Below are 21,527 nucleotides of genomic sequence, written 5' to 3' on the forward strand. Positions count from 1 at the left end.
TCAAACCAGAAAATTCAGGTTTGAAATATGAATATTATCTTCATGCTGACCACAGGGTAGTTTGCTATCACCCTAATACAGGTGTGTGTATGTGTGGAGGGGGAAGACCAGAACAGAGGAAGTATTCATGAATCTCTCTTGGTTCTCATCAAAGACCATATTTTCCTTCAAGACCTCAAGATAAGAACAATAAAAGACAAAGCATGGACATTTTCCCATATTAGAACACACACACACACACACACACACACACACAGAGTCCAAGAATGCTGCTGAAATTATAACATGATACAATACTAATAAATTTTGTAATGACTGTTAATAGTATAGCTCCTGTTGTTTTGTAGGTCAAATGTGTTTTTGAGAGCTAATTTAAGACATAAAACACATCTTCAAATTCTTTTTAAAAGAAAATGTGCTTCAAGAACTTCTGAAAAAATGTTACTCTACAGGTTAAGGATTCTTATAAAGATAATTTAAATTATGTTATTACAGAGTGCTTTGGACTAGGTAAGGAATTTAAAATTTTTAAATCATCTCACCAAATGTGTTGTTAAAATGAAATAATGCCATTAAATTTTAGCCTTACAAAGCTTTACTTTTTGGAAAACAGTCTCAGCAAATGCTTTATTTGGAAATAAACATGCTTTTGGCGTAGTGATCTTTAAATGTGGAACTGAAATTACTTTAGAAATTATTATTTTTTTATTTTTTAAGAAAATGCTACAATATCTATTTGGTGTAATAGATTTAAATTCCCTTTGGAGAGGATCAGTGAAAGAGGCAATATGAAACACTTAAAATGTACTGAGTAAATCATCCCTTCTTGAGCACTCTCTGGGCTTGACTATCTTCTGGAAGGCAGTGTGGCAAAAATCCCTTTTCTAATTCGATTGCCATATGGCCACACCTGCTGTTGTTTTTGGCCACATGCTGGTTTTCTCAAAGCTTTCTCTCTTTCCCATTAACTACCTTAAAAGTTTGAATGATTCCTGCCCCGAGTTCCCTGTGCCAATGTTGAAAGAATTCACCTGGCTTTAAGGTAAAGGAGAGTATTATGTCAGGTGTTTATTACATGCATGGACACATATATCCCATGTCATGGTATTCAAGAAGTCTAGGCCATTCAATGTGATGTGGCTATAGTGAAAATGCTCAGGTTAAGAGGAGACAAATGTGAGAGGAACAACTTACTTCATGAAGCACAATAAAGTCCAGCTTGCAAATGGCTAGACAGACCTGTTATTGAAGAATATGATTTATCTGAAAATTGCCTTCATCCACTAAGCAATATTTAATTTGTGAAGCCATTAATGTTAATAGACCATTCTTGCTAATTTTTAAGATATGTCAATTTCTTTTTCTAATGAAATTCAGTCATATGAATATAATTTATAAAGGATGTTTATACCAGTACAAAAGAGATGGCTTGCAGTTGAAAAAGCAAGTACATTCTGACCTCACTACATGCTTATTTGAAGTCATGTTGAAAAATATTGTGAGATCAGATATATTTTGGAATTCAAAGGAGTGCTTGTCATATATCATAAACCTTGACTTTTTCCCATTTGCCTAATACAAAGAAGTCATAAAAATTATCTTTTTGTAGCATTTTTCAAATTGTAAAACCAGAATATATTGTTATATATTTGATGAAGTCTTACTATATTAACACAAGTTTACTGATTAAATATTCAAAAGAACTGGCATATTGCAGAATTATTCTCTTCTAAAATGTAAGAAATCATATTGCAAATTAAATAATAAAGTGTTGATATCGGATCAGTCTTCCATAAAAATGTCATTTATCAACCCAGCCTTTATCACCTTCATGTATACACAGAAATAATAAAACAAATTAATTTCTCAAAACAAGACAAGAGAAATAGACAAGAACATACTTCTAAAGCTTATTTTCTTCTACTATTAAATTACCATTTTATTATCATTAGTCATTTTAAAAAATGTCTGATTCTATATTTAGAAAACTGGTAAGTTAATTACCCAACGTATATTAAGTGCCACCTAAAACATTTGTTTTACAATGCTTTTAGATTTCAGTAACATTATCAGAATCTACTTCCTTATGTCAAGTTAGCATGTTTAATATAGTGTCATTAATATGCTCTGGGACATTATATTTTGTTGCCTATTTAATTTACTCTTATCCAACTAGATATCTGACTATTCTCCAGGGTCTGAAACAACATAAGTTAACAATGGTGTTTTCTTCACTTCTACTCGACTCCAAATTGCAGACTGAACCATCCTTGGTGAGTATTAAATGTAGCCAATAAACAATATTTGGCTACTACTAGACCATAAAACTTACAAGGCTTAATTATATCAGGTTGTTTATGAGAGTTTGTATAATACATAATATTTCTTTTCGCTGTAACATATGCAGATCTCTTTATATTTGTACTACAAATATCTGGCAAGATTGAGAGAGAAAAGAAGGAATAAAGAGAATTGGGGCAAGAAAAAAAGGAAGTGAGGGGGAAAAGGGGCAAATATATACTTCAAGCATAATAACTTTGGTTCTAAACTCAGTGCATAGTATGTCTGTTAAGATTTTTTTTAAGATTATTTATGTATTTTGAGAGAGAGAGAGAGAGAGAGAGAGAGAGAGAGAGAGAGAATCCCAGGCAGGTTTCATACTGTCAGTGCAGAGCCTGATGTGGGGCTCTAATTCATGAACTGTGAGATCATGACCTGAGTTGAAATCAAGAGCCAGATGTTTAACTGACTGAAGCCACCCAGGCGCCCTTGTTAAGACTTTTTTTTCCCCTGTTCAGATTTTTTTTTTAACGTTTATTTATTTTTGAGATAGAGAGAGACAGAGCATGAACGGGGGAAGGTCAGAGAGAGAGGGAGACACAGAATCTGAAACAGGCTCCAGGCTCTGAGCTGTCAGCACAGAGCCCAACGTGGGGTTCGAACCCATGAACTGCGAGACCATGACCTGAGCTGAAGTCAGACGCTCAACCGACTGAGCCACCCAGGTGCCCCGCCCTGTTCAGATTTTTTAATGCCATTTTCATTACAGCACACTCATGCATCTAATCTTGAAATACTTTGTGAGCAAGTATATGAACTGGAAAAAATATTGGCAGAGTGATGCAGGAATGGAGTGTGACCAGTGGTAGTCAAGACTAGCATTTGTGGTTCACCTACAGCTTGGGATCGCAGAATTCAGCACTAGATCTCATAGATGAAATGCAGGTTATATTATCTTCATGTCCCCAGTATGTTACTTGAAAGATAAATGTTTCACTACTTCATCAGCAAAATACATCCCACACTTTTAGGGTGGACTACAAAGGTTAGAAAAGCTTTAATTTATTATTACTAACTGTTGGAATATTTCCCATGGTCCCACATTGCTTAAGTTAATTGAGGCAACAACATAAGAATTGTAATCACTACTCTATAAACGGATGCTTTTAATAAATTTATTGTACTAAATTAGAACAATGTTGCTAATCATAAAATCTGTATTTCTTTATTTGTATCAGACAAATAATAGCACCAGTAATAATAATATTTCTAATTCAATAAATGCTTATATATACCAGATACTTTACATATATGCTTACTTATATATAGGGGCGCTAGGTGGCTCAGTTAAGCATCCGACTTTGGCTCAGGTCATGATCTCGCACTTTCTAAGTTCGAGCCCCACATTGGGCTCTCTGCTGTCAGTGAAGAATCCACTTTGGGTCTTCTGTCCCCCTCTCCCTCTCTGCCTCTCCCCTGCTCACACTCTCTCAGAAATAAACATTTATTTATTATAAATTTAAAAAGATATATATATATATATTCATACACATACACATATACATATCTATTTAATCATATATACAAAAACACATATTCTCAAACTTTGTAATAGTTTTGCAAGGTGCTTATTGATTGGAATTATAGATTGGAGAATGAAACTCTGGAAATCTAAGTGACCTGTCCATAGCTACAGCCCCTGAGGTGGGGCTGGAGCTCAAGGCCCTAAGATCTGAGTCACATGCTCTACCCACTGAGCCGGCCAGGAGTCCCCATCCAATTCAATGTTATTTAGCTGGGCTCCTTGTTTAATAATATTATAATCTAGTATTTAAAAAATATCAAGGGGCTCAGTTGGTTAAGCGTCCAACTTCGGCTCAGGTCATGATCTCTCAGTTCATGAGTTCAAGCCCTGAGTCAGGCTCTGTGCTGACAGCTCAGAGCCTGCAGCCTGCTTCGGATTCTGTCTCCATCTCTCTGCCCCTCCCCCACTCGTGCTCTGTCTCTCAAAAATAAATACTAAAAAATATTTTTAGGGGTGCCTGGGTGGCTCAGTTGGTTAAGCATCTGACTTCAGCTCAGGTCACGATCTCACAGCTCATGAGTTCAAGCCCATTGTCAGGTTCTGTGCTGACAGCTTGGAGCCTAGAACTGGCTTCAAATTCTGTGTCTCTGGCTCTCTCTGCCCCTCCCCCACTCATGGTCTGTCTCTCTCAAAAATAAATAAACATTGAAAAACAATTTAAAAAAATCAATACTCACTTTTCTACCCAAATGATTACATGGGTTGAATAATGAAGTGAAAATAAAAAACTGGGGGTGGGGGTTTTTAACCAGCACAGGGGAGACTACCTCTTTTAGAGTTGTTCTTAAACTCTTGAGCTAGGGAGACAAATATAAGACTTAATAGATGATTTATAATAATTTTCAGATCATAAAATTTGATTTCAATTATTTTTAAGACCTTGGTTATGCTTCTAGTACTCAATGATGTTCTGATTCACTATAAATGTTTATGACCTAATTGACATATTTCGGAAACCCCTTACAAATACTCAAGCCCACGTTTTAAATCTTGGACTATTCCTTGGGCTTCACTCCGTTCCAAGCCCTCCCTCCTCCTGGAACCTGCTCCCAATTCTTTTCCCATCTACCCATCATGTTAACCACTCCTTTCTCTTATATTATTTGATTGTGAGGAAAGTGGTATAAACTATAAATGTGATTTTCTCTTTAAAGAAAATTTAACTGTTAAAATGGTTTGCATTTTTTTGGTAATATTGAGGTAATTAAAATTTACATGAACTAATTAGTTTCAGGTCATAAAATAAAAGTATCTAGCACAAAAATTCCAAATCAGCCCTGTTTAAATTATCATTAAGTCAATGCCAGCCTTTATTGTCTGACAGTATCATTTATTGGATGACGTCACTGAACGTGCATAAGGATAAGAGTATAAGAGAGACTAAGAGAAGAAACAACAACAGAGATAAAATTGAATAAATGCCCATTGTTAACGGTACAATTTAGAATGTAGTCCACCAGCTGAGAGTTGCTTATTTTTTTAAATGACTATACTGATCTTCTAAACTCATTTTTTGAGTGTCCAATTATTGTGACTAAATGTAATTCTAAGTACATTCTTGAGAATACTGTCAGAACAGATAAAAAGATTTCACTAAACGATATCAGAAAATAATAATAAAATTATCTTACAAGCATTGTAAATTGATGGCAAACTAAGCAACTTCTCAAAAACAAATTATGTGTATTTTGTGTGTATGTGTTTAGTAATCAACAACCCTAACAACATTTCATAGAAAAACACATCATAACGCATCAGCCAGATGAAATATGATAGTTACCACTATCTGCATCAAAATAACATTCATTTAACCTACAAAAGTAATTTTATCTCTGATTTTATCTCCCATTGATATGCTTCCCTACTTTTTAGAAATGTAAGCAATTATTACTATTATTATTATTATTATTATTAAAGTTTTCAGAGATAAAATCTCATTGGCAGTATAGTAAAATATAAGTACATTAAGAGGAGAGAAAAGGGAAAAAGGTTTATTATTATTTGGATTACTCTAATATATATTCAATGGTTTTATTCTAGATGTACTCTGAGTGGTTGAAACTGAGGAGTAAAAACTTAGTAATAAAGTTCCAATAATAAGTGAAATAGATTTTCTAGACATAAAAATTCAATGTATTGAGCTTAATAACAATTTACAGAAAGTGGCGGATAATATGTTCTGAATTCTGGCTAATTCCAATTTATTTAAGACCGGATTTGTATTAAAAAAAAAGTCAATGTAGCATATAAGGGGCCGCTGGTAAACAGACAAACAAAAGGAACAGTGCAATTGAGATAGAAGATTTACACGAAAAAAAGAGGAGATGAACAGGGAGTCAGGAATGCCATCCAAAGTCAAATAAAAGCAATGAACAATAGTAACAGAAACTGGAACAACAAAGACAGATTTGATAATAAGGAACAAGATATATAATTCTATACATAGAAATCCTTCGAGTTGTGTAAAAATTCATTGCTTATATTTTTCTTTGAGAAGATATCTTGATTAAACACCTGATAGAAAACATGATCTGTTCATTTCAGCTTCTCAAGTAAATACAAATGACTGAATAATGTTTCTTTCTCCACACCTGCTTCTTCAATGGGCAAAATAGACACTGGGTTGGATGAATTCCCAATCGGTAGAAGTTAAATATTTTTTTTCATGTATTCTGAAGGTCTCTCTGTGGACAATGTATTTAAGATGCACAAAAGAGCCACCAAATGCTCTATGCCTGCCTATGATAGAATTTTAAGCAATTTTCCTTATTCTCCTCTCTCCCTCTTTCATCTATCCTTCCTTTTCTCTATATCTGCTTTGTTGCTCTTTGTGTTGGGAAAAATCATAATTGTGGAACCGAACTATTATCAAGGCTTATTTTAAATCAGTGCCTGGGAAGTAAATTAGCCTCTATTCCCACACAGTAATAATGTCAGTAAATGAGAGCTTCCAGTTATGGTGCAGGAAATTAAAGCAACGATGGCCAAAGATTGAACAGTCACAAGAGACTTACATATTATTGATTCTAAGAAAAGATAGATTCCTACTATCCAGAAAATGACATCTGTCTCAAAATAAATGACTAAAACACAAAGCAAGCAAGTCTGAGTCAGTTTAGTAACAGGAAAATTTGGAAATATCTAAAAAGAAAAAAATAAATAAAATAAAAGCAAATCAGGAACTGCAAGAGAGTAAAATGAAATTATTGAGAAGAATATTCGAATGCTATAAGGTCACAAATAATTACATATCACTCAATTTAATATCTGAGAGGGGATGTACATTAATTAAAGTATAAAATCCGATGACCTAAGTGTAGTGACTGCTAGACAGTTCCTTTTTAAGTTGATGAAAACGTTGTAAAATTAGACGGTGGTGATGGGTGTATAACTGTGAATGTACTAAAATCTACTGAAGCATACACTTTGAAAGAGTGAATTTTATGGTATGTGGATTATATCAATAAAGGTGTTATTAAAAACAACAACAACAACAACAACAACAGACTTTTGATTTAATCCCCCCACCCCTAAGAGGTCTTTAGAGGCAAACATTTTTAATGTCTTTAATCCTAATTTGTTCTACAGTGGTCACTGGGATCCACAAAATGAACTCAGACTTGACCACAATTCATAAAGGTCAGATTAAGAAATTATTATTGTTGTATTTAGACAAATGGCCTCATATAGCCTTCACCGTACTCCGGGCGGGGGAGGAGGGGGGGACTATCAACAGAAGTGAGACAGTCTTCTTTCAATCACAGTGTTCGTGCCTCGGAACAGACATGTATTTCACTTTAACTGTGCTCCCAGTAACACTTCTGCTTGTCTTCTCTCCTTATGAATTCTCTCTTCTGGGAAGTGAGCTGCTTTATTGCCAGCATATTCAGGCTGCTGATTGCTGGTGGCAAGTCATGAAATTTGGCTTATTAACTTCTGTACAAATTGATGTTATCTAACCTCATCTGAGCCTTCACTACTGCTTGGAAATCTTATTAATGTCTAATTGGCTCCTTAACACATTTTCCATAGTGCTCATTTCAAGGCTTTTCAAATCTCCTGTCCTCTCCAAATGACCTCACCTATTCACTCAGCCGAAGTCAGGTTCTTCTGCTTGATGGAAAAGTTCTTCCACTTTGAAATTTATCTTATCTTTTCTTTCCTTCATACTCATCTCAGAAGAGAGGGGTCATTTTACTCTTCCCAAAACATCCTAGTTTAGTGGAAATAAATCTGACCTGTTTTATCACACACATCTGCCACTAACTAGCTCTAGCATCATGGGCCAGGCAATTAATCATCTGATCTTTGATTTTTTTTTCATCTGTAAAATTAATGTCTTGGACCACGTGAATTCCAATGCCACTTTCGTTATTAAATAAGGTTTTCCTAATCTTATGTACAATCTTATGCCTTTCTATCCCCCAGGACCTTTCCTTTTCATTCAGCCTCTCTCTATATTAAATACAAATGAAGCATAAGATATTTTCTCTCTATTAGTCTCCTCCTATCAACTTGACTCTTCCCACCCTAGACATTCTTCGGACTTTATTTTTAAAAATTCTTCTTCACTACTGTTATCATGAGTTAATCCTTTCATTATTTCTCAAACTTTTTCAGGGTGCAGGTAATACTTGAAAACTCTACTATCTTGCTATTGACTTCTCTCTTTGAATCTTCCAATTTGGTTTCTGCTTCCAGGACTAGCAAAATAATTGTTGCAAAGGACAAATCATTTTTCCTCAGTGCTTATCCTACTTGAATTATCTTTGATATAGAACACTACAGATGGTGTTCTGAAACACCATCCTGAAACTGCCTTCTCATTTTCCTCATGATTCTCTTTCAAGGCTCTGGTCACCTCTCGCCTTTCTCTATTTTTATTTTCCCGCCTCAATCTCTGTCCTAAATGTGGGTATTCATCAGAGATCTATCTTGGTCTTCTTTCTAATGTTTTTCTATTGAAACTTTCATTCATGCTCAGGGTTCCAACTGTTATATTGATGTGGATTACAAAAATATTTTTCACTGAATTCCTTTCCAGTATGTTGGACATCTCTACATGTATGTCTCACCAATTTGAACGTACACTGAAACCAAAATTCATCTCTCTGACCCAATACTTACCTAGGGAAAAAAAAAGGGAAAAATACAAGCTGCCCCTGTTCCTATTGTCTCTCTTGCTGTTAATGATATAAATTTATTTCCAGTAACTAGAACTGACAGGTAAGGAAGAGCAGAAGCCATTAATATCAGGGACTACACTGTCCTCTGAATACACAGTTTCTGACATAGCTAGTTCTACATTTGACAAATGTCTCAATGCTCTGAAAGATATTAAAAATCATCTTCTTATAATTACTCAAGGGTATGATGTAGTTGTGGGACAATTAAGTTCTTTTCTAACAGAATCATACTGAATCTCAAGGTTTTTCCTCTTTCTACCTCATAACAAAAGTATACTCATGAACTGAATTACTCCCATTTGCTTCTCCAGTTCAAACATCTATTGCTATGAGGTGATATAAAGACCTTAGCTTCCAAGAAAATACAAGGCATTTATTTCAACTAGATTTCAAAAGAGAAAAGAAAAAGAAAAAGGAAAGAAAACATAAACTCACACTTTATCTGTTCCATAACTCCTGTAGTCTACCGCCGCGGACACAGCCACTATGAGCGCAGGCATCCCATAGCCAACCAGGTAAAAGTATTTCCTCCGTGAATGCTCACTCTCAAAAACCTCCACCAGCATGATATAGAGTTGCACTCCCTCCAGGAACATCCAGGTGAAGGCCGCCAAGAAGAAGAAATGTAGTAGGGCAGCAAAAACTGCACAGGCAATCTAGGAAAGAGAACAAATGATTTGAATGACAACCAAACGAAATATCACCAACTACCATAACATCAAAACAAATATTTATCAGGGCGCCCGGGTGGCTCAGTCAGTTAAACGTCTGATTCTTGATTTCGGCTCAGGTCATGATCTCACGGTTTGTGAGTTTGAGCTCCGCATTGGGCTCTGTGCTGATGGCATGGAGCCTGCTTGGGATCCTGTCTCTCTCCCTCTCTCTCTCTCTCTCTCTCTCTCTCTCAAAGTGAATAAAAATAAACTTAAAAAAAATTTTATCAAGACTGCGGTAATACAATAGGTCTGTCAAAAAATAACCTAAATAAGATTCTTAAATTTCAGATATTAAAACCTAATTAAGTATAACCTACCTTTCAAAACTATATTTAACATTCTACTAATAATGTCTTACAGATGACAGCATAGTATTATAAGGAAAAATAATAAAATTTAGGAAAAAGTTCTAATAAGAGCCTAGTTATTGATAATTATTTCTGAGATTAAAGTTTTAAAAATATAACTATGAATTATTTTTCTTGGCCTTAATCATGGGTGTTCTAACATATTAAATTCTTCAATTGTAAATGAAAGAGAAACAATAAAACCAAGGAGAATAAAAGCTCTTAAAATTCAAAATGAGGGGCGCCTAGATGGCTCAGTTGGTTGAGCATCTGACTCAGTCTCAGCTCAGGTCACCATCTCCTAGTTCCTAGGTTGCAACCCTGCAGTGGGCTCTGTGCTGATGGCATGGGGCCTGCTTGGGATTCTCTCTCTCCCTCTCTCTCTGCTCCTCCCCTGCTCATGCTTGCTGTCTCTCTCAAAATAAATAACGATTAAAAAATAAAAATAAAATAATTATAGTATTTTGTGATGGGATCACCAGTTCATTATTATTATTTGCTTGTTTATTTCTTCCCTGCTTGATTTCAGAAAGGATTTAAGGTGGCATTGGGAAGTTCATACTAAAAAGTATAAAAGTAGGTTTAAAATAAAATAAAATAGAAGGCTCCAGAGTACTTTCTTTCCCTCTATTTCTTCCTTTCTTTTTCTTTCTTTCTTTCTCTTTCTTTCTTTCTTTCTTTCTTTCCTTCTTTCTTTTTTTTTTTTTTTTGTTATCATAAAAAATGTTGGCCTAGAAGACAGCCAGCCCCTACTTTGGCATATTCTCTAAGGCACTACGAGTTTCAGCTGACCATATATTCATTTTCTTATGTGAGTTCTGGAATTCTCACTCCTTGGGGAAGCAGCAGTCTTTGTTTTTAATTTAAGAAATTCTAGTTAAAAATCTATAGCTCCTACTAGAAAAAGGCAACAAATTTATAGAAATCATCAGATTATTACAGATTCAATGATAAGTATGATCCTTGAGACAGAGACAAAGGCCAAGTCAGTTTCACCAAGTAAGAGAGATGGCGATGAGGATGTCTCACATCACCAGGCTAGAGACAAAGCCGTGCCTACTCACCGTAGAAAAGGCAGGAAGAGGACACTTATCCAGCAACAAGAAGAAAGACAAGTTGGGCTAAGATGCACTCTACTCAACTTTTTCATATCAATCTTTGTTCTCTAGGCTACTTGTCAGAAGTTAGTTTGTGCAGCACACAACGTGTGGTGAAGTTTGTCATACCATATGTACATTAGGAAACAAAAGTATGAATAAGGTTTCTAAATGAAAAGAAATCACACAGCATTTGAATTGCAGGTTAACAAGAGAATGAAATGATTTCTTCTTGGAAATAGCACAGTTTTCCATTTCTTGCTTTTTAGAGTTAGAACCTCAACTATTAATTTTTGTTATCAGAAGACTTAACTCTTTTGGGAAAGCAATGTGCACTTTGATTGCTTATTCATATGTATGCATTTATGGGAAAAGCTGTCACATTTGTGTATGATAACCAATTAAAAGTAAAATCACCATAATTGTACCCTTTACAGCCATTAATCATGAATGTGTAATCACAAACATGAATCCAACTGCATTTTTATTGTAAAGTACTCCATACTTATGGACACAAACCAGAGAACAGCATTAAGGGAATGAATTATTTATTATGCCTACACATCTCTAAAAAAATGGAAGTTTTTTTTCTCAACTGCAGTTTAGTCATGAAGCAAACTTGCGCTATGTGCATGAATCCTAAGTAAATAGAACGGGCCTCACAAAAAGTATAAGCAGGCATAGACTCTGTTGAATAATTAGATACTATCTGTTATTCACGTTTTCTGTTTGGTTTCACCCCAAACAGTTGGCTGGTGCAGTTCGTTTCCCCCTTTTACTTTTACTTCTTTCCTTCCTCTCTTTCATTTTCTGATGACTGAACATAGTAGTAAAGTACAAAGCTGGCATTAAAGATGTAAAAACAGAACTTGCACAAATGTGTGTCAAACAAAATTTGGGAAGAGTTTATAAATTCTAAAAATGACCTACGGTTTAAACTATTTTCCAAATAGGTCAATTAAAAAAACTCATTTTATACATGAAGTTTTTAACATGATATAAACTGATTTTTTTTTTAAGTATATGATGGGGGCACCTGGCTGGCTCAGTCAGGAAAGCATACAACTCTTATCAGGGTTGTGGGTTGGAGCCCCACACCGGGTGTAAAGATTACTAAAATAAATAAATAAATAAACTTGAAAAAAAAGAGTATGTGATAAACTTTGAAAAATAACAATTGTATCTATCAGGAGAGATATTCTTCAATTCCCCACATGATTGTATTTAACATTCATCAACATTCTGCTCTGATAAAAACAAAATGAAACAAACACCCACCCATACAAACTAATGAGGAGATACAGTTCCTTAGAATTGCAAGGTTACGAACAGAATTTCTCAAGAAATGCACATTCATACATCCCTAACATTCACTGCCTCTTTACAACAATGGGGTATGAAAAAGGGAAACTGAGTAAGATCTGAAAATTAAGAATTATCTTAGACAACTAGAAGAGAGGATACTTTCAAACAAGAATATTTTGGGTATTAGAAAGCTGGAGATGGATACATTTTTTCCTAACATCAGTGGAAGCTGCTTACTGGTTGGTCCGTTCGGTTGATCCCAATCAGGAAGAGCAGTTCAGCTACAAAAAGGCTGATGCAGAGGTTCTTGTGGATGGTGTTACGGTCACTCTGGAGCCCACGGAAAAAGCAAAATGTGAAGATGCAAATCAGGAGACAAACAAGGGACAGCAAAATTCCAACCCACGTGATCACATCCAGAAGAAGGTCATGGACCGCATCACTGTGCTGGAAATACAACAGAAAAGCCATAAGTTGCACTTATGCATAACAGATTGTGAAGTCTTATGAGGGCCTGGATTCATGAAGCATGATTATCATAATACGCTAAATATCCTATGCACACACAATGAATAAGATAACTTAATTGTTCAGGTTTTCTAGTCCACAGGTAAAAGATTTTATATTTTCTGAGGTTTAAATCAGTTTGCTATTCAGGGATGTCAGCAGTGTTTGTACCTTTCTTGATTAAATATGCTTTTAGGATGCAAATGGTTGAAGCAACCTAACTTAATTCTGGCCTAAGATTTCAGGGAAAATTTTATTTTTTCAACTCATATCACTTTTTTAGGTTAATTCTTTGACAACTCCCACTAGGGAATACTCTATTTAAAAAATTAAGCTAGGGGCGCCTGGGTGGCGCAGTCGGTTAAGCGTCCGACTTCAGCCAGGTCACGATCTCGCGGTCCGTGAGTTCGAGCCCCGCGTCAGGCTCTGGGCTGATGGCTCAGAGCCTGGAGCCTGTTTCCGATTCTGTGTCTCCCTCTCTCTCTGCCCCTCCCCCGTTCATGCTCTGTCTCTCTCTGTCCCAAAAATAAATAAACGTTGAAAAAAAAATTTAAAAAAAAAAAAAAAAAATAAAAAAATAAAAAATTAAGCTATATGCTTAAGGAAGTGGTGTCTCAACTGAAATGCTTTTTCAATCACCAAGGGATTTTTTAATAAAAAAAATACAATTCCTCTGTTCTGTAGGTTCTTTATTAAAATTTCCAAGGTTGAGTTCATAAAAGTATGTATTTTTATAAAGATTCCCAGTTAATTCTGATGAACAGCCACATATGCGCACCATTTATTTAGTGGAAGATCTAAAAGAGTGAGGATATACACTGGATTTATATTCATATTGAATGGCTTAAGGAGATCAGGAAGTTTGATCCTTGACGGGTTTGCATGAATAGAGCCTGTTATACATAGATGGAAAATAAGCATTCAGTATTACTATACCCCATAGCAGCATAAAACAGATAGAGCTAAGAAAAAGAAAAAGCTCATAAAAGCTTCTGTACTAAAACTGCAATTTTTTTTTTGGTTCTGTTAAAATAATCTTGAGAGTTCCATACCATCCATGTTCCTTGTTCTTTGTACTATCTCGTTTCTGTCCTTGGTCCAAGATTCCAGACTCTATTCCTTCCCTATGGTAGACTGACTCTACCCAAAACACTTCTGTGAAGCATTAGAATATATAGTGGCCCAACACAGCAGCATGCCAAGGTATTGGAGCAGAGTTCAGAAATTGTCCATGACTGTCAATGCCTCTTTTCTTCACAGGTTTCTGGAAAAGCCCTGAAGACCTAACTTCCATAAGTAGGACTTCTTCTCAAAAACCTAACATTAGATTTTTTAAAAATGTAAGTGGCAAAGGGATCTGTATGATGCCATTTATACAAAATTTTAAAGGACAAAAAACACAGTGACTTCGATTTTTATGGATATGTGCATAAGCAGTGCAAGCGTAATATGAGGATGGGAAATTTTTTAGTTAAAAACAAAGAAATGCATTTCTAATTGACATCTTTTTCCACTGTGTAGATCATACATGTTGCTTGTTATTTTAGGATGGAGGTTACTACATTTGGTTGTCTTCCACACTGTTAACTCACTTTCAAAATACATAAATATCCAGGTTTTCCAGTGTTACTTGTGTCTATTCAAACTTCATACTTTTAGGTTTTTTACAAACGTCATACAAAGATTATTCTGAATATGAAAATTCTTACAAGTGAGTCCCTATGCTGTAACCTAAATCATAGCTCTTCTCAGATTGCCAGATGAGACTTCACAGTTGTTATTTGATACAGAACTCTGCTAGCACACTGTCAATGAAACCGTTTTGAAATATTCCTGCATAACTCTAGGTATATTTCTCGGAAGGAGCTGAAATCATGAAAAGAAAACTACATGAAATTTTGCTTTAACTGCTTTGTTCTCCAGGGGACACTACTAACATAGTGTTGGGTCTCAGATAGCTTAAATTACTTTTACTATTTGAATGTGGAGAGTGGTTAGTGCTACCCGGTTCCCTGAACAGAGGGCTATTTGCTCTCTTCTTTGACTCAAAGGAAAGATGCTGTGTTTGAGTATCAAGCACCAATGTTCAGCACAGCAGTCTTCTATAATGGGAAAGATGGCAGGTATAATACATACTCAAATGTATCCTAAAGACCTAAAATACTAACAAGAGAGAGAGAGAGACAGAGAGAGAGAGAGAGAGAGACAGAGAGAGAGAGAGAGAGAAAGAGAAAGAAAAGAAAGAAAGAAAGAAAGAAAGAAAGAAAGAAAGAAAGAAAGACCAAAAAACCCCTTCCTTTGTCTGGGTAGTTGCATTATTAGAAATGTATTTACTTTACTCAGTGCCTTCATAAGTCCATCAAAAACCCCATGCAGAGTTATTAAGAATACCAGATGTCAAAACATCAGTAGAAAAAGTACATTACACTCAAAGACAGAACAAAAAAAGTCTAGTGATGAATTCACCTTTCAGGTATTAGTGTCTAGCTCAGAAATCATCAACACCAACCACCCTGTGCTTACTATACTGTGATAGCAGCGCCCTTCAGGATACAACTCACCACTTGAATTTTATAAATAAGATGAAAGGAAAAGAACAATGGATATTAAATGCCAATAAAAGCTGTAAGTATAGCCTTCTTTATCATAGCGTACCATAACAGAACTTTCAGAAGGCCAAGCTATGAAAAAAACCACATCCCCTTCAAGAGGATGGCCAATTGAATAAAACTCTTAGGCATGGTATAACAGTATGATGATCGATCAAGTATTCTTATTTCCAAGGTTTGATGTTTGTGAGCACTATATAACTCAATCACTTATAACATGTACTATACATAACATTATGTGCCTTGAAATCTTATTAATCTAATATCTTATTAATGTTTTAACCCAACATGTAGTACTACTAGGTTTGACAAATGAAAAATCCTTAATAAATATTTGTTTTTGAATGATGATGATAATCGCACTCTGCTTAGACCAAATGCCTTAGAGCTGAATTACCTGTATCAGTATAGGTTTAACATCCCTTTAATCTCCACTGAATGCTTAAAAAGGTTTCAAGTATTACATGTTAAAAACTGAGATCCTCATCATATCCTGTTTCTCCCTCCACCCTGCAAACAAACTTTTCTTCCCTCTGTTTTCCCATTTCAGTAAACAACAACAACAACATTCTTTGAGGTATTCTTGCCAAAAACTTATGAGTCACGTTGATTCTTCTCTTTCACATGCCACACTTTATCCACCAGGACATCTTGTGGGCTCTGCCTTCTAAAGCTGGTATATGCCCATCACTTCAACTACACCAAAGTGGTTGCAGCCATCCATTTTTTTAGTAGCCCCCTAACTGACCTCCCCACTTTGATCCTCACCCCCCTTCCCTCTACAACAGGGAAGAGAGATTATTTTTAAATATAATTCAGATGATATGACTCATTGATGAAAGGCATCCAATGTCTTCTATCTCAATGACAGTAAAAACCAGTCTTTCAAAGGTCTGCAAGGCACTATAACGTCAGCATCTCCATGGCATTTCCTATTCTCCCCTTCATTCAGTTAATTCCACCGAGTTGTCCTGCTCCGTTCTTTGAATATGTCAAAGACATTCCAGGCTCAGAATCTTTGCATTTGCTCTTCCCTTCGCCTGGAATGCTCTTCCAAAAGGCAGCTGCATGGCTTACTTGATACCCTCTTTCAGTCCCTCTTTCAAATGGTACCTTCTCATAGTTTTTCTGAGTCACCATATCTGAAATTGCAACCACATTTTCCCCATTCTGACTCTTTCTCTATTACTTTTCCTGCATTATTTTTCTCATCAGCACTTATCTACAGTATATATTTTGTTAATATTGCTTGTATACTGTGTGTGTCTCCCTCTAGAAATTATACTCCAAGAGAATAAATTGTTTTATCTTTCTAATCACAATTGTATCCACAGGTATAACACAAAATTATATACCATAGAGTGGATGCACAATTAATATGTTGATTGAATGACTCTCTAATTATCCCCATCTTCTAGAATGGATTTAAATTATAAACTAAAATTTGTGTCACACTGTCCATTGCACAATCTTTGGAACTCTTTGGTTTTTAAATCACACACTCTAAAATCTTAACTAAAAGATAAAGAAAATTAGAGCTGAAGAATGAGAAGGATGTTACACCATAATATTTTAAGATATGTTGAAACGTCAAGGTGTTACATTAATTATGACAATGGAGGCCAAACTATGCAACGAAGCAAGAAGACTTCAGAAATAAGTCTTAGGGTCTCAAGGCATGGATTTAACCCTGCCACTCTAACTTCACAATTGTTACCTTGAACAACTACTTAACCTTTTGAGTATCAAAAGCCCCATACACATAGAGATAAAATGACTGAGGCTTCAGCGTCTTGTGATAAGTAATTAAGATACTATATATGAAAGCAAGAAAGTCAATGTTTCTTATTTCCTTTTTAAAAATTTTTAATATTTATTTATTTTTGAGAGAGAGAGACAGAGAGTGAGCCAGGGAGGGACAGAGAGAAAGGGAGACACAGAATCCAAAGCAGGCTCCAGGCTCCCAGCCATCAGCACAGAGCCTGATGTGGGGCTTGAACTCCAAACTGTGAGATCATGACCTGAGCTGAAGTAGGACGCCTAACCGACTGAGCCACCCAAGTGCCCCTCTTATTTCCTTTTTGAATTTGAAAATAGTCTGGATTATTTTCTTGTTTGACCTTCATTTAAATAATCAAAAGTCTGTATGAATGATAAGGGTTGGATCAGAAAAATAATAACTGTGACAAGAATAAATGTTAATGTTATTTTAACTAACATTTAACTAACATTAAACATTGGACACAAAACATTATCCCAACCAACTGATGAATTACCTAAGTTCGCTTTGTAACATTGCCAGTTTATTTTATGTTAATTATATTTGTGCTATTGATGAATTAAGGTCACAAAGTGCCTGCATTATCTGAAGGAGGCAGATTTTAACTTTAGAATCTGAATTCTACATACACTATTGCACAAATGTGTTTATAACTTTTACATAATATAACACAAAGGTGCTCAATTTCACCTTTATATTCTTCTTTAACCTATAACAAAAAGACAAAGTAGCAACGGGAGATATATACCTAATCGCCCCCCCCCCCCCCAGAGTCTGACCATACATAGATTACTATAATCTGTTGGGAAGAATTCTTGAAAAACTCACAAAAAATTTTTTTAAGACAAAAAATCAAAAGATTCAAGGAGGTTAACTTCTTAAGAGAAGATGGAGAGGTGTGAAAGGAAGTCTTCAAGCAGAATGACAGAATGATTCCCAGAATGATATTCCAGAAAGAAGATACTTTTGGAAAATGAAATGATTCTATACTCTCTAGAAAGAAATTTTTATTAAAACAATATTTGTTTTTCAGGTTTTCTATGACATTTCTATTCATATTTGAAATGCCAAATATTTTGTCAAACCTACACAAAGTTTGTGATTTTCTGTTTTCTGTTTGTCTCAGTGAATTTGCTTTGCCTATCACGATGGAGAGCTTAGAGAGTAACACAAATGTCACAAAAGGGTGAGTGTCACATTTGGGGGAAAAAATGCCCTACACAATGATGTTTTGTGGAAGACACTCTTTCAATGTAAAATACTCAAAGATACAAACAGGTACATTTAATGAAACTAAATCCAAATTTATGGAAAAGGAAAACGTGACTTTCGTCTCATGATTTTAAAATAATTAATCTGAGTACACTAAGACCTTTGGTGGAAGTCTTGATGTTTCTAACTTTATTGTCCAAAAGGCAAGTCAACAAACAAGATGGAGAAATAGATTGTGAAATGTTTTTCATTTTAACTGCATAAGTGTTTCCAGATGGGACATGAACTATGTGAATTAATTTGTAAACCCTCCGGATGGTTTTTCTTTTATCATAATTTTAGAAAGTTATATTTTCTAGACACTACTTGAACAATCACTCCATATAATTATTAATTCTGGGCCAGTAATTATCAAGAACCTGTTTAACTTTCTGCATAATAATGTATCATTTAAATGTTCAGTCAGATTTGTTAAAGCATAATAATATGATTTTTTAAATTGCCTCTTAAACATTATCTCTTTCTGAAATATTTTGGAACATAACTAAAATAAATTTTCTTTCTTTCTTTTTTGCAAAAATATGAGCACTTGCTTTGCTATTAATATATCACAAAAGCATAAGGCCAGTAAGGTTACAAAAGGCTATTTTCTGATGAATGTTGTGTAAACTGTGTAAATCAGTTCCTAGCATTGCTCTAACTCTTGGGAGACAGGTCATCAGACACAGTTCACTCTGCAAATGCTTGCAAAAATAAAGGGTTCAATGCACTCAGGAAATTAGGATTTCCTTGTGGAAGAAGATGAAGGTCAAAGTTGAGTAAGACAGTGAGACGAACAACATAACCGCATTTAATATTTTCACAGTAAATTAACCAAAAATCAGCAAAATTTTTCAGATTTGTATTACATTGAAAAAAAAAACAATCTAAATATTTTCAGGCGTTTATTGCTAAGAGAGAGATACTGGCACCTAAGAGCACACAAAAACATACATAACCAACTGTCCTTTGGATTCAATGGAACTTATTCAGCAAATCTTGGTTTCAAAAGTGTAGCATAGCAGCCTCAAAGTTATTTGACATTTTCTTGCTTTGAATTAAAAAAAATATTTAATTCACCATATTTGGTGAGCCAAATTTACAACCACCAGAAAATAAGGAAACAGAAAAGAAGATAGTAGAAAATGTAGGAACTAAGTAAGTATCTTACTGGCGCTGCGTTAAACACAGTAATAGGTTAAAAAGGGTAGATTAAAGTTGATGAACCAATAATAGATTAGTGATGAGTTAGAACTTTTCAAAGGCAATGAAATGACTGCGCAGTAAATAAGAAAGAAGATTTTATAAGTATCTGGGATGAGGGTAGGGAATGAAGCTAGGCAGACAGAAAATTCCATCCTTAGTGTTTCTAAGTAAAGTAAGGTGATGATGATGACGATAGCCAAAACATAACTTTTAAAATGTCATACCGTGTTAGAAGTGCTTATTTGTTTTATTAGGATATGCAATCACATAAAACATTATGATGTGATATTATTATTATCTCCAAGTTATAGATGAAGGAACTGAAGCACAAAGAACAAGTAATTTACTCCAGATGATTCACCTAGTATGCAACAGAGAAAGGATTAGTGGTAGGGTAAGTAACTGTCGAGGTTTGCTCAGGACTATCCTAGCTTTATGTTCTCGAATGCTGGGAAAGATCCTTCATGAAAGGATCTCAGCCTTTAGAGATGCTTCAGAAGTTTGGGAGAAAATTATAAAATCTGTATGATAGTCTGGCTGAACACAGGCTGGAAGCTATAGTATCTGCAGTGTCAAATTCATGTAGCATTGATTACCCATTTTCTTTAGCGACTCCTGCTGTTTTTCACCCTGACTCTTGATGTTGGCATCCGTTATTTGCACTTCCCAGTATCGGATCATCCAATGTTGCATCCCTCTGAGTGATAACAGCTTCACTGCTTGTGATCATGTCTTCCTCTTTGACTTTGGATTGATTTTGGTATGTATCCATTTGTATGTATCCATTGCTTTGTATGGATTGATTTGTATGGTGCTTTGTGCTACTTCAAGTCTTAACACTGTAAATATTGTGACCATGTTTCTAACAATTCATTACTGAAACTGAGAATGACAATAATATAATAAGATGACAATACTAAAACAGGCCAAACAACTGTGCTATTTTAAAGACACATGGAAGAATTCATGAAACCATATTGGAGAAGTAAGCAAAGTAGAGCATTTCGTACAATATGCAGAAATAAATTTGGGACTACACATGAGAGAGAAGGTTGTATGAATGTGGATATGGAGGTTGAATCTCACAAGTTTAGGATGAGGCAGGAAAGTTTTTATAAAACCAAAAGTTTTTTTTTTTAATCTCCCCCCAAAAAAGACAGGAATGCTCAGTTGAAATGAACACTCATTGAATGCATTGGACTATACCATAAGAATAAACATTCATTACTGTTTGTTCCCATTATTGTTTTGTTCCTGACTTGGAGATTGCACATTGCAGTGCTGTGAGAAAACAGAAGGGGAAATTTGGATAGCCAATGTTTTGTCCCTTCATAGTGTAGAGCTGATTCTGTCAGATCTTAACCAATGACCATACTTTCTCTAGTATATCAGGTGACATATTGAATCATGGCAACAAAATATGTTTCCCCTAGCTCTTAGGTATTTTGATTTGAAACATGGGGTTTGAACTTTCTTTTTTTTTAATGTTTATTTTTGAGAGAGAGAGAGAGAGAGAGAGAGAGAGAGAGAGAGAACCTGTGTGAGAGGGGAGGGGCAGAGAGAAAAGAAGAGAGAAAAGTCCAAGAAGGTTCTGTGCTGACAAGCACAATGCAGGGCTTGAACTCCCTAATTGTGAGATCATGACCTGAGCCCAAATC

At 35.2% G+C, this 21,527-nt stretch overlaps 1 protein-coding gene across 10 annotated transcripts in view; it reads right to left on the reverse strand.

Annotated features, from left to right (window-relative positions):
* Positions 1–21,527, reverse strand: part of ADGRL3 (adhesion G protein-coupled receptor L3) — an 820,040-nt gene that overhangs the window by 79,111 nt on the left and 719,402 nt on the right. For all 10 annotated transcript variants that reach the window (XM_030313795.1, XM_030313793.1, XM_030313791.1 and 7 more), the window contains 2 exons: positions 12,754–12,963; positions 9,487–9,707 (listed from right to left, as the gene is read on the reverse strand). In XM_030313795.1, coding sequence (XP_030169655.1) covers positions 9,487–9,707; positions 12,754–12,963 — 431 coding nt within the window. The remainder of the gene's footprint in view (positions 1–9,486; positions 9,708–12,753; positions 12,964–21,527) is intronic.

The sequence above is a fragment of the Lynx canadensis genome, chromosome B1 (genome assembly GCF_007474595.2).
Source record: "Lynx canadensis isolate LIC74 chromosome B1, mLynCan4.pri.v2, whole genome shotgun sequence".
Taxonomy (NCBI): Eukaryota; Metazoa; Chordata; class Mammalia; order Carnivora; family Felidae; genus Lynx; species Lynx canadensis.